The sequence below is a fragment of the Chelonia mydas genome, chromosome 6 (assembly GCF_015237465.2).
Source record: "Chelonia mydas isolate rCheMyd1 chromosome 6, rCheMyd1.pri.v2, whole genome shotgun sequence".
NCBI lineage: Eukaryota > Metazoa > Chordata > Testudines > Cheloniidae > Chelonia > Chelonia mydas.
The window spans coordinates 14,227,251-14,241,288 of record NC_051246.2 but is presented as its reverse complement, the minus strand read 5'-3'; the positions used below and the strand labels follow the sequence as shown (position 1 = coordinate 14,241,288).

The 14,038-nt window shown below is 50.4% G+C and overlaps 1 protein-coding gene across 9 annotated transcripts; it reads right to left on the bottom strand.

The window, feature by feature from the left end:
• Nucleotides 1–1,296: 1,296 nt before the first annotated feature.
• LOC102945591 (zinc finger protein 862) lies at nt 1,297–13,046 on the bottom strand. 9 transcript variants are annotated; one of them, XM_037899163.2, is made up of 8 exons: nt 12,329–13,046; nt 11,943–12,055; nt 9,103–11,186; nt 8,152–8,230; nt 5,981–6,188; nt 5,037–5,273; nt 4,011–4,112; nt 1,297–2,166 (listed from the first exon to the last, which is right to left on the bottom strand). In XM_037899163.2, the coding sequence occupies exons 3-8, from the start codon at nt 11,022–11,024 to the stop codon at nt 2,117–2,119; spliced, it is 2,598 nt and encodes an 865-aa protein (XP_037755091.1). In that variant the 5' UTR covers nt 11,025–11,186; nt 11,943–12,055; nt 12,329–13,046; the 3' UTR covers nt 1,297–2,116. The 9 variants fall into 9 exon arrangements, with proteins under 9 accessions (XP_037755091.1, XP_043405355.1, XP_037755086.1 ...); XM_043549420.1 differs by having other exon boundaries at nt 1,297–2,859; nt 12,329–13,045; XM_037899158.2 differs by having other exon boundaries at nt 1,297–2,859; nt 12,440–13,045.
• Nucleotides 13,047–14,038: the final 992 nt, after the last annotated feature.

Below are 14,038 nucleotides of genomic sequence, written 5' to 3'. Positions count from 1 at the left end.
GGGCAAGCTAACCCCATGTAGCCAGACTGAAAGCCGACAGCAGCGTCCATGCACATGGACTTGTCTTCACTAGGTTTTTTTTTAAATTGTCTGTTTTTTCACCTTGAGTTAATTGGTTGCCAGTTAAGTCGAGGCCATTAATCCCCCTTTGGACCCAATGCTGAAAAATGTTTCCTCAGAATGTCCTTTTCAGTGCTTGTTTTGTGTCTCTGAATTATTATTTACGTTTAAGCCTCAGATTTTGTCATGGATATTTTTAGAAAGTCATGGACAGGTCACCGGCAATATTGAAAAATTCGCGGAAGTCCATGACCTGTCCCTGACTTTTACTAAAAATATCCTTGACAAAATGGACTGGCTGGCCAGCTGCGTGTGGCTGGGAGCTCCAGGGTCCCCCTCTGAGCTGCGGGGGTCCCACTGCCTCCTGCGGTGGCCCAGAGCTGTGGGGGTTCCCCTTGCTGCCCACGGTGGGCAGCAGCCAGGAGCTGGGGGGGGGGGTGCCCCTGTGCTGCTCGCGGCAGAGGGGAGCATCGGGGGTGCCCCTGTGCTGCCCGCGGCGGAGGTGGCAGGGAACCCTGCAGCTCCCAGCCGGCGCTGGCTGAAGTCATGGAGGTCTTTGGAAGACACGGCTCCTTTGACTTCCCTAACCTCTGTGACTCAATCCCAGCTTTATTTATGATCAATAATTACTGGGTTATTAGTGCCCCGATCTTGCCAGCAGCTTCTGCCCATGCTTAGCATTACAGCTGTGAGTATCCATCCCCCATCGAAAGCAATACCCCTCCTTGATCTCTTGCTAACCCTCAAAGAGCTCCTTCAACCTTCGTCCATACCCCCACCCACAACCACCTCAGCACCTCTACTGCCCCCCTCCCCAGATACCCCCTTAATACCCTCTCCAGCACCCCTGGAGACTCCTAACATCCAAGAGTCTGCCCTACAGGACCCCCCCAAACCACCCAGCTATGAAAGCACGCAACTACTCCCCCAGCACCTGACAAAGCCCTGGCTGGGATGATTTAACTGGGACTTGGTCCTGCTTCGAGCAGGGGGTTGGACTAGATGACCTTCTGAGGTCCCTTCCAACCCTGATATTCTATGAGCACCTCTCAACCCTCCCCCAAAGCCATCTATCTCCAAGTAGCCACCAGCTCTCCCACAAGCACCCTGTACCCATCCAATCCCCCCTACTTAGCACCCACCTACCTTCTAGCTTCCCCAACCCCTCCTCACCACCCAGGAGCCCTAGCACCCACCTACCCTCCAGTATCTGAAGTCAGTGCTGCCCATGGAATATTTCTTTAAAGTGATGCTTTATTTTATTTTCACTTTGAAGGGCAGGCTCATGGGCAGACCCACGCAACACAGAGCTGCCCATTTCAGTTTGCCAGGGTTGTGTGTTTGTTCTTCTTCTAAACCGTGTCTGATGTCTGTGAGCAGTGAGTGCCGTCCCACGCCGGCCACCCAGCACCACCTGGGCCATCAGGGCACATGGACTCTCCTGTGCTGGGCGAGGTGCGAGTTCTGGCTGAAGCCCCTCCCACGCTCGTGGTATGTGAAGGGGTGCTCGCCCGTGTGCATGCGCTGATGCCCGATGAGCTTGGAGAGAGCTCGGATGAAGCTTTTCCCACATTGGGGGCATTTGTTGGGCCTCGCTCCTCTGTGGCTGAGGCAGTGCACCTGCAGGTTGGACCTGGAGACGAAGCTCTTCCCACATTGGTGGCAAAGATGCGGCCGGCAGACTGTGCGGGCCCCGCGCTTGAGAACATTGGAGCTTCCGGTGACGCTCTTGGCGGTCTCGGTGCAGGCATGGGCCATGCAGCGGTGCATGATGGAGTTGCTCTGACAGCGAAACTGGCTGCAGTCAGGGGACCAGTAGGGGCGCTCCCCCCATGTGCGGGGCCTGGTGCTTGATCAGATTGTAACCCTGGCTGAACTGCAGCCTGCAGGAACTGCACTGGAATGGCTTCTCTACAGAACGGTTCCTCCGATGCATCTGCAGGGCCGAGGTGGTGAGGAAGCTTTTACCGCATTTGGGGCAGCGGTGGCACTGCTCCCATGTGCTCAGCAGCTGTGGGGAGGGGACATGGGGCAGCGCCACCCTCTCGGGAGCTTCCTACTGCCACCACCTCAGCTCCTTGCCACCTCTCGTGGCCCTGACGCTGGCTGGAACACAGGAAAGCCAGCCATGAGGGGTTGTCTAACTCGGCCTAGGAACCTTCCACCATTATAATAGCCATCTTTGTAGTCTTGCCTGTGGCAAGGCATTCTGGGAAGCTTCATCCACCATGGCAGCCATTTTACGAGCCCTACCTGTGACAAGGCATGCTGGGAAATACAATCCACCATGACAGCCATCTAAACAGCCTTGTCTGTGGCAAAGCATGCTGGGAGAATATAGTATAAAAAGAAATCCCCTTTCGGCTGCCTACGAAGAAGACTGAACTGAAGTGCCCAGGGTGGAAGTCATAGTTTTGGAGCGAAATCCAGCCATTTTATAGCCAGCTATCAGAGCAGGGGCAGGACTCATCAGGGAAGGGGAGCACAATTTGGACCTTCTCAGTGGGCCAGAGAAACCCACTCCTGTCCCTTATTTAACCTTCCATTCTACTTGGGTCAATCACACATAAACCCCTGAGCCCTCTGGACTCAGCCAAACAGCCCGGATTGCCCTAAACCAATGGAAAAAACATGGAATGGGGCATTCGGGAATTACAGCTGCTAGACCAATATATTTGATGCCATTCCAACCCTTCCCCCCCGGCACCATTCCTGTAGTGGTATTTTTAGACTACAGTTCTTAGGGCAGCGCTTTGTCTTCTGGTCCAGTATTTGTGCAATGTCTGGAGTGACAGGGCCCTGCAATGACACCACATGCAAAATATCACAATAATAAGTAAATAACTTGCCAGCACAAGTTACTTTCTTTTAATGCACCTAGTGAGCCAGGGCACTGACTCTCTCTCTGAGGCTCAGTTCCCCACCTATAAAACAACCAAAATAATCCTTCCTTTTGTATTGTCTATTTAGAGGGTAAACTCTGTGACAGGGACCGTCTCTCACTGTGTGTCTGGGCAGCGCCCAGTGCAATGGGGCCCCGATCTCAGGCACTGTATGTCTATGCAGCACCCGGGCACAATGGGGCCCTGATCTGAAGTTAACCATACTATAATAATTTGAAGGGGATGTGGCACGCCATTTTTGTGGGGGACAGAGATTGAGCTGTTAGACACAGCTTAGAAATCCCCATCGAGTAGCTGCTTCCTGGCTTTGTGCTCAGACAGTCCCCGATACTCTCCAAACTGTGTAGAAAAATTTTCCTGCAAATTTGCCTGCCCAACCGTGGAACCAAAGCTGTTAGACTATAATTAGAGCTGAGTGAATAACTGATTTTGTAGTTCACAGGCTCAACCAAAAAATCCCCTCCCCACAAAAAAGTGTGTGTTAGTTTTGAACCAAAACTGTTTTTTTTTTCCAAATTTTTTGATCAAACTGGAGAACTTGAAAAAATTTGGTTTCAAATCTACAGAAACCTTTTGGCTGGCATAACACTGATTTTTTTAAAAAGTGTTTTGTTTCAGTTGTTTTTGGGTGTTTTTCACCCTTTTCTTTTTTTAAATTGGACAAACTTCAGAAAAGTAGAAACGAAACATTTCAAAATGGTCACCTCAACACCTTGAGAGGTTGTTTTTGTTTTTGTTTTAAGTGTTTCCCATGGTTTTTTTTTCCAGCTGAAACTACTAATTGAATTCAACCCAAATTCAGGAATAGTTTCGGAGCCACAAAAAATGCATTTTTAGTGAAAATTGTATTTGTCCAAAAAATGTCACCCTGATCTAGTTACAACACCCCTTGGCAGAGGGGCTGGCGCTGCTAGCTACGGAAAGGCAGCTGGGGACATGACGGTCTCTCCGGAGGGACCGGCTGGGAACAGAATACGAGTGGGAGAGCTGCATCCCAGTTCTGTGTTCGGGATTATGGTGGGTCCGAGTTGATCCAATGTTTCTTACCTGTAGTATGGCACCTTTTAGGGGTGGGCAGGGGATCCGGGACCCACGGCGCCTGCCCTTGCTCCATGCAGGAGATTACATCTGGCTTGGGAATGTGGAACCCTGTGCGTGGGGGAGAGAAAGGACAGAGGTGACATGGGTGGGGTTCTCGGCACAGGGGGAGGTGTGATCCCCATGGGAGGGAAGCAGCGGCTGGGACTCACTGGGAATAGTGGGAAGGGTGACCCCTGCTGGAGAGCCTGAGATCAGGGCATGCACAGGGAAGCCACGTTCTCAGGGAGGCTGTGGGTGTGTAGTAGCAGCAGGGGGTGGGCAGGGTAGTGCCTCCTTTCTCCCCTACCCTGACGGCAGCCTGGCCAAGGGCCGGTACCAGAGCCCATCCCCAAGAACAAGGACAGGCAGATGTGGCAGCCCCCAGGAAGGGATTTACACCAGGCAGGTCCATTCCTGGATCTTCTTTTAGATAGGAAGTGACAGCGTCTCTGTGACAGGCGCTGCACACTAGGCACCAGGGGGCTGACCCCATAGAAATAAAGGGAATCGAAGAATGTGCCCATCCAGCCCGGCCTCCTGCCTAACCCAGCCAAAGAATCTCTCCCAGTGATTCCTGCCTCTGGCTCAGTAAACTCCTGGCTGAGCTGGAGCGGGGCTTTGGGACAGAGACGCCCCATCTCCACTGACAGACTCCCAGTGAGGGAGAATCCACCCTGTCCCGAGGGGAGCTCTCCCAATGTTCATTCCCCTCCCAGATAAACACTGGTCCCCAATTCCCAGCCAGAATTCATCTCCCATCTGCTCCCAGTCAGACCCTGCCTTTGTCTGGATGTTAAACAGCCCTCTCTTCCCAGCTGTCCCCTCCCTGTGTTGGTGCTTACAGGATAGGATCACATCACCTCTTAACTCCTCTGGGACAAACTAAAACATACCGAGCTCCTTCAGATTCTCCCTGGGCTGTGGCTTCCCGGGGCCGAATCCCAGGCACCAGGAGCTGGCCCAGACCTTCCCCCGAGACACACAGCCCCTTACCCAGCGACTGGAGGCTCCAATAGTTCTCCAGCATGACGTCCCTGTACAGCTCCCTCTGGTCCTCATCCAGCAGCTCCCACTCCGCCTCCGTGAAGGTCACAGCCACGTCCTCAAACTGCACCGGCCCCTGCAGCCCCCAGGACTCTCCTCTCAGTGCTGGCTGCTCCAGGGACCCTTGCCCCTCCTCCGTCGCGGGTCGGGGAGAGGAGTTGAGCTCAGGCAGCAGCGCTGGAAATGCTGACGGAAGGAAACAGAGCTGGGTATGGCTCAGCTGGAGGCTGACGAGGGCGAGCGGTCCCGGCACCCAGGACTCCACTCTGCAGCGAGGGCAGAATCCAGGGTGGCTGGGGACAAGGATGGGCTGTGAGAGGACGGGGCCACATAGGGGTAGTTGGGAGGGAAGGCAGGGCAGATGCAGATGCAGCCTGGGATAACGTGGCAGGTAGTGGGGTGGGACTCAGGACGCCTGGATTCAATTCCTGGCTCCACCACCATGGAGCTGCTGTGTGACCCTGGGTACCTCACTGCGCCTCTGTTTCCCCTCCCAACTTTTGTCTGTTTAGACATGAGTTTTTCAGGGCAGGGACTGTGTGCGGTGCCTGGCACGACGGGGCCCCAATCTTCGTCGTATGTGTCCGTGCAATGCCTGGCGCAACAAGGTCCCCAGTCATTGTGTATCTGTGCCGTGCCTAACATGACGGGGCCCTGATCCTGTTGGGGGTGCTGCTGTAACTCAGACAAAGGAGGAGACTCCCTGCTCAGGGGTGGGACACGGGGCTGATCAGTTAAATCCCCTCCCTGCACTGACACCAGCAGACCACTGAATTGTCCACAATGTGGCCACAGCATTGCGGCCTGCCTGAACCAGCCTGTGCCCTCCATATGCCCAACTCTGGTCACTCCCCTCCCTGTCCCTTGTCAGCCCCCCGCATTCTGCCCCATACCTATTTCCTGGAGGGGCTGGGGCGCCGCTCTGGGGACATGTGGTGCATTGTTCTGGGGTCCTGGAGGTTCACCCTGTCCTGCATCCTGGGATACACACTCAGGATGGGGCTGCAGCCATTTCAGCTGGAAGCCAGGATATTCCCATAATGCCCCAGGGGATGCCATCTTCTCTGAGTTCTCTTCCTTGACGTTCACACCCACCACGACCTGGGAAAGAGCCAAACATGTCAACGTGGAGCTGGGGCTTGGCACCCTCTAGGAAGAGCTGGGTCTGAGAGGGGAGATGGCAGGGAATATCCCACTGAGATATGGAGGGGACACAGACCCCAGGGCCAGCAGGGGGCGCTGCAGGGGCTCATGGGAGAGAGAGGCCAATAGTCCTGGCTTGAGCCAGTCTGTGTCTGTCAAAGCTTCCCCCAGACACAGCTCTGCCCATGCCCCTCATTCCCGATCTGCAGCCATCCTTCTATCCCAACCCCGGACACAAGTGGATTGAGCTAACTCTGGAATAAGAGTGTCCACACGTAGACTTAATCAATAGTTAATCCGTTTTATGTTCACCCACCCACCCCCCACATATACCACTTTATTCTGGATTATTTACATGTCTAGGCAAGCCCTAACCTCTCACTCGATGGCATTTTTTGCAGCCATTAAATCATTTTTGGAGCTCTTCTCTGCACCCTCTCCAATTTTTTCAACACCCTTTTTAAAAACACTGACACAAGAATTGGCTGCAACATCCCAGTATCAGTCTCACGAATGCCATATACACAGGTGAAACCACTTCCCTGCTCCTCTCCTGTTTATACATCCAAGGGTCACATAAACCCTTTCTGCCACAGCATCACACTGGGAGCTCTTGTTGAGTTGCTCGTCCACTGACCCATAAATCCTTTTCAAAGTCACTGCTTTCCAGGATACAGTTCCTCATTCTGGGGCAAGGCCTGCCTTCCTTGTTCCTAGATGTATAACTTTGCATTTGGCTCGATTGAAATCCAGGTCACTCTGTATAACTATTCTGTCCTCATTATTTATCACTCACCAATCTTTGGGTCACCTGCATATTTTGTCAGCCGTGATTTTGTATTTACTTCCAGATCATTAATGAAATGAAAGCGCTGGACCAATGCCTGCAGAACCCCATGAGGAACACCGTCATTCAGTAAGGATTCTCCATTAATGACTGAGATCTATCAGGTTTCAGAGTAACAGCCGTGTTAGTCTGTATTCGCAAAAAGAAAAGGAGTACTTGTGGCACCTTAGAGACTAACCAATTTATTTGAGCATAAGCTTTCGTGAGCTACAGCTCACTTCATCCACAGTATGCATCCGATGAAGTGAGCTGTAGCTCACGAAAGGTTATGCTCAAATAAATTGGTTAGTCTCTAAGGTGCCACAAGTACTCCTTTTTCTTTTTGAGATCTATCAGTCAACCAGTTTTTAATCCACTTAGTGTGTAATTTACGGATATGGTATAGGCTGAATTTTATGTCAGAACGTTGGACGGCACGAAATCAAATACCTCTTACCGAAGTCTACGTCTATTACATCTACACAGTTAGCTTTTTTGACCAAACTTGCCACCTCATTAAAGAATGAAATCAGATCTGACAAGACCCATTTTCAATAAAAAAACCACGATGACTTGCCTTAGCTATAATCCCATCCTTTAATGCTTTATCTGACATTATTTTCCATTCCATTCCATTATTCTGCCTAGGATTGACGTCAGGGTAACCCAGGTTGTCCAACTTGCCCTTTTTAAATATTGGCAGGACATTAGCTCTCTTGCAGTCTTCTGGGTTTTCCCCAGTATTCCAAGACGTATTAAAAATGAACAGCAGCAGGCCACAGATCTCCTCACTCACCTGTTTCAGGACTTCTGAGTGTAAGCTATCTGGGCCTGCTGACTTTTAAAAGTTTATTCCTACTCATTTTTTTTTTTTAACGTCCTCCTTGGTTACCGACAGTCTAGAAAGTATTCCAGCATTGTCATACGATCAGGGTTGCCAACTTTCCAACTGTTAAAAACCGGACACCCCTGCCCCACCCCCGATGCTCCGCCTCTTCCATGAGGCTCCGCCCCCTACCCCGCCTCTTCCCCCTTGCTCCTCTCCCCCTCCCACCCTCCATGACTCACTCTGCCCCTCCACCCCCCGGGACTCACCTGCCACCCGCAGAGCTGGGCTGGGAGAAGCTCACATGGAGCCTGCCTGTCTGCCCAATCAGGGGACAGCGGCTGGGCTCTGGCTCGGAAAAAAAAGCATAGTTAGCACCCGCAGAGCCTTTTAACACTCCCCTTTCCCATTCTCTCTCTTCAGTGTCCCACTGTACTGAGCTTTTCCTGATTTCACTAAGGCTACACTACACTACCACGTATGTCAGCAAAACTTATGTTGCTCAAGGGTGTGGAAAAAAATCACCCCCCCAAGTGACATAAGTTTCACTGCCATGAGCGGTAGAGTGCTTTATGTTGGCGGGAGAGCTCTCTCCCATCAGCACAGAGCGGCTACACAAGAGATCTTATATGCATTGGTACAGCTGTGCCACTGTAACATCTCAAGTGTGGACATGGCCTTAATCTCCCCACTGACTTATAATGAAATTAGAGTTTGGTAACATAGTACACAGGAAAATGATGGTGAGATTTTATTCTTTGATCTGATCTGTGCAATAGTATTTGCATAAACCCAAGGTAGATGTAAATGTTTCCAGGCATAACAAAAAAACATTATACGTTTATCCATTCTGTTCTACTGGAACCTAATCACTTATCAAGTCTAAAGGACGTACGCAAAACCTTTCAAACCTCACCGTCTAAAATTAGGCACCTCAATTGGACACTTTCATAAAGCTAAGTCGGTTTTCCGTGGTGCTGAGCACCCACAAAACCTCTGAAAACCAGGTTGCTTTTCTGCGTGTGCTTTAATATACGGTTAGGTGCCAAGTTGTACATTTTTGGACGTCACCAGATGCTGTATAATCATTTCATACAACCTTTATATCTTCTTTATACTTCACGAGACATTAAAAAACAAAAACAGTGCAAGGAACTCCCTAGTATAGCCACAAAGAACTTTCATGAGAATAGCGATTTAAAACCTAACTAAATTTATACTTCTGATATTTTCTTGCCGCTCCCACAAGCTCCTTAGCCGCTTCCGTCTTCAAAAATCCAGCAAACTCGGCACATGTCATTTGATAGTTGAAGTGCACGAATAGCTCAGCTTTTGCCACGTCCACTTGGAGCCGATTCCTTTTGTCGGTCCGCAAGTTCTTCATAACCCTGAAAATGCCTTCCACAAACGTGTTGCTGGGTGGGATAGCAAGCACGTGCTGCACAATTTTAAGTAAGTTCGGGGCCTCGCAGCGCTTAAAGAATTCTACCCACACCTCGGAGACATTGTGGGGCTCTTGTGACTGCCGACGCAGTGTCGATTCAGCAGAATTTGTCAAACTCTTTAGGGTCGGTAGCACATCATTCAACGTACACATTTCTGTAAATAGTTCATCTCCGTCCACTTGAATGCCCAAGCTTGTCGTCAAAGCACACAGTTCGTCTAGCTCAAGAGGTCTGTCCAGATTGAGGGGCGCACACAACTTATAGAAAGAGTTTTCACTGAAATCAAACCACTTTTCCAGGTACTGTACCATGCGTGTGTAAGCCCGTTGGGCATCTCCAACAAATTTATTCTGCTTGTTAGGTGGTAGTTTCTTCAAGAACTGTGTCACCTTGTACCCATAGAATCCTCTCTCTTGTCGATTCTGAATCTCTCTCCTCAGCTTGTTGAATTTAGTATACAGTTCAGTTACCTGAACATAATCACTCTCAAGAACCTTTATGGTGTTGTTAAATTGGTTCATAATGTTGTGCACAAAATAGATGTACAGCTCGGGAAGCGTAAGAGTTTCATCGTTGGACACTGCATGCTCTTGCTCAGAAAGGAAGGCCCATATTGCACGGCACACATTTTCCTCTCCTTTGCTCACAAAGTAAGATTTGAGTGCTGGCCAATTCTTCAGTAACCTGTCTACTGCAGTGAAAAGGGTCAGAAAACGTGTAGATATATGGGGTAAGATTTCTGAATATTCTGTCCCCATGAAGTCAAAGAACTCTTTAAGTTCACTAATATTCTTTTCACTGGACGAGAATTCACTGAAAACATTGATGACCAAGTGCTCTACATCATAAGAGAGCATTTTCAAGCCATGTTTCGCCGTATTGTGTAGTATGTGAGCACTGCAATGGCCTGGCACAAGGTTTGGTAAATCCAACATTCGTTTTAGGTGCACGAAAACAGACTTGTGTTTTTCAAAATTAACAGATGCATTGTCTGCTCCATACGCCACAATTCGATTATGTATCAGACCGGCATTTTGAAGACAACTTTTTAAGTTGTTTGCGATTGCCTCTGATGTTTCGTCTGCATCCTCTAAAAAGTCTATGATACACATGCAGCTTCCCTTATCTTTATTAAAGTAGCAGACGGCAACTGGGAATAATTTTGTGTTCCCTTTATTAGAAGCATCCATCGCTATTGAGAACGATGTTGATCCAATGTCTTGCAAAGCCAGTTTCAATGAATGGGGGGCTAATACTTTCTCGATCAAAACCTCCACTTTTGTCCTTCTGCAGTGAATTTTGGAAGCTATCTTGGAATCAGTGAAAATGGAGCAGTACAGCGTACTTCCGCAATCTTGAGAACGGTAGCTGTGCTGGTGTTTAACTCCATGATATGTTAGAAGCAATTCAGCTGTGCACATGTGTTCTTCTTCAGAGGTATCAGCCTTTACGAAGAATTTATCCATAGTACTAGACCGTACCTGTGCTCGTACTTTGATTTTGTGACCCGGTGTCTCCGCATGATGCTTGATAGCTTTTACAGAATCAAACTTAACCGTGAATTGAACACGACAAATAGAACAATACCCCGAGTCTTCACTTGCCTTCATAAGCCAATTCCGATATGCTGGGAGTTGCAACCACTTGTCTTTAAAAGAGCACAGCCTGCGAATCTTTCTCTTTTCGGGTGCCGCCATTTCACCTCGCACTAGTCTGACTGCAGCACAGTTTAGCCACCAGATAAAAGAACATCGACTGCGGATGCTGCGATGTTAACAACGTAGCTGACCGCTGAAGCCTGCTGGCTAGGCACTTAACTCTTTAAAGGCCAGTTGCTCCCCTCTGCTTGTGGTTGCACACTAAAAAAGTTAATTCAAAGAGTCAATCAAATATGTTATTCTGACAGATATATATTCTAATTTCAGGTATGATTTGTTACAGGACACTAGAAGAAGATAGAAAATTGCAGTACCTGGACTTTTGGAGTCTGGTCAATACTTCTGACCAGAGACTGCCCAGGTCCCCTTAATACAGAACTATTATATTATATCATCCTCTATATTTTGTCATAAGCTATTTTTCAGTGGAGCTAAAGTTAACAGAGGTGTTTTGACCAGTTTCTGCAAGGATATCTCTGCATATTTGCATCCTGGCTGGGATGATTTAATTGGTGTTGGTCCTGCTTTGAGCAGGGGGTTGGACTAGATGACCTTCTGAGGTCCCTTCCAACCCTAATCTTCATATGATTCTATGAGCACCACTCTGGGAACAGCACTAACTGGTGCAGCTAGCACATCAAACCTAAGACTGCACGCTTACAGTGTCACCATTTTTCATGTTTGGGAGAGTATTATTAAGCAGTGACAAACTGATGTGAAAACTATAAGATAACAATATAATTTACATTTGATACCAGCTGCTCTCCAGATTAACAAAACAAGACACTACCATGTTGATATATTAAGTCGACTGTATTAAGATAATATATTCTGAAATTTATTTTAACCTTTCAAACAATAAAAAACCCACCCAGAAGAGAGAATGCAAAGAATTTAGTTCATAATCCAACACCACATCCCCATCACAGACAATGTTTATATTTACAAATCAGTTACCTGGCATTCCTTAGAGTACACAGTTCTGTCAAAAAGGTGATTCTCAGGGATCATCTTCATTTTTCTGGACTACATTGACTCTTAACACACGGCATCCATTGTTCAAACCTTTGCTGAGTGTTGTGTCAGAGAAATCAATCGTGGCACAGTGGGGTGGAGGACAGTCCCCAGAGCAAGGGGCTGGGGTGGGGACAATCAGGGCACAGCAGGGTGTGCAGGGGGTGGGGTCGGACCTCAGAGTGAGGGTCTGGGGCTAGGGTTGCCAACTTTCTACTTTCCCTCCCCAGGCCCCATTCCACTTCTTCCCTGAGGCCCTGCTTCTTCCCCAAGCCTCCCCCCATCATTCCTCCCCCCCCCCCCATTGCTTGCCCCCCTCCCCCACTCACCTGCCACCTGCAGAGCCACGCCGGGAGGAGCTGATAGGAAGCCTGGCTGCCCAATCAGGGCACAGCAGTGGCTGCTCTTCCCCTTCTGGGCAGCCCCAGTACCCAGCCTACTTCAGTCTGCTGGAGGCTGGAACCACTTCTCTCCGTCAACAGCTGAGCAGCTCCCCCAGGTAGCAGCAGCTGCTGCTCTTGCCGCCCTGTGCGCGGAGAGGCTGCCTGCGGTTACACCGATAACCGGACGTTGAGTGTCCGGTCCCCTTTTCGACTGGACAAAACGGGACCCCTGGCAGTTCTACATACCGTACAATTACAATACTCCATGGAGCGTCTTTCCAAGGGCAGAGCAGAAATGCCCATTGAGCCCTTCTGCCTTCGCTGCACCATCATCACTCACAATTTCCCCATCTCCAGCCAGCGCCCTGCTTTGCTTCCCGATAGACTGAGCCCCCTGCCCCGGAGCTCTCCTGCGGCCCGGACCTGGCTCAGCTGGGGGGGGGGGTTTCCGGTTCCAGCCCCGGTTGGGCTCCGAGCCCCACCCCCGGCCCTGCAACCCCCGATTTCCTGCCTCTGCGGCTGTTTCTCCTCCTGCGCTCAGAGGGGGACTCGCCCCCGTACGCCCAAGCCAGCCCCGGAGGGACCCAGGTGTCCGGGGGGGGGGGGCGTGGAGGGGTTGGCACAGGAAGGTCCCTCCATTTTCCGTCTCTCTGTAAACACGGCCTGCTTTCCCCAGGCACCGAAAGATTTAGGCGCCTCCTCCACGCTTTTTAACCCTTCAGCTTCCCGATTTGGGGAAAGTGTGCGCCATTGCACCATTGCGGGGGGGTTTGCTGGAATCCCCAGCTCCTGGAGTCACGCGATCACGGGGGACTCCCCCTGCCACCCCCAGCAAAGAGAAAGGGCGTTTTGTAGCCCTGGTGGTTGCAGAGTAAAAATGTGAACATTTCACCCATGCTGCCTGCAAATATACACCATATTTCCCAAAGGGAAAATAGGACACCGCCGTGGGGCTAGTCCTCCCCCTCCCCCAGTGCAGGGCTGGCCCGAGCCCTGCCTGCCCCTTGCCCGAACCCCTGCATGGGGCGGCATGGCCACTTGCATGGGTGGTGGGTGAAATTTCTCCTGGGGTAGGCTCCTGTCCCCTGGCTTTTTCCACCGTTGGCCGCACCCACACTCCTCACCGCCCCCACCCGCACCACTTGCTGTGTCCCTCCTATTCTCCACCCCTCTCCCCTGTGGGCACCGGGGCATTTGTCCCATTTGCTCTTGATGATCAAGTTGGCAAGAGCAAATGGGACAAATGCCCACTTTTGCCGGAGAAGTTGGGACAGCCAGGACAGGGCTTAAAAAATAGACTGTCCCAGTCAAAAAAGTGACATATGGTCACCCTATGTAGATACTCTGAAACCAGCAGATACTGCTAGGCGGGGGACATTATCCCCAGTGCCTCTATTGTTGCCTGGAGTAGCAGCATGGCCAACTCTCTCAATACGATAGGATGTTTTCCTCAAAGTCCCAGCTCCTGGAATCCCGTGATGACAGGAGATGCTGCTTTTTGGAAAAATCAGGTTCTACCAGTGCTGCCTTGGGGTGGCAGGGAGGGGAAAGGGACGGTTTAGTTTGCCCCGGAGAGCCCCTATTTGAGAGGGCATCCAAACCGAGTGGCATTGCGTCCTGGTGCAGGAGGTCACAGTGCTGTCCAGGTTTTGCCCA

Excerpts from the sequence above, each read along its gene's own strand:
- LOC102945591 (XM_037899159.2), bottom strand. The coding sequence starts at position 11,024 with ATGGCGGCACCCGAAAAGAGAAAGATTCGCAGGCTGTGCTCTTTTAAA. Across the intron at positions 8,231-9,102 it reads GCGGCAAGAAAATATCAGAA|AGCCCAGCCGCTGTCCCCTG; the intron begins GTATAAATTTAG and ends TTTCCGAGCCAG. Across the intron at positions 6,189-8,151 it reads CCCAGCTCTGCGGGTGGCAG|GTCGTGGTGGGTGTGAACGT; the intron begins GTGAGTCCCGGG and ends GCTCTTTCCCAG.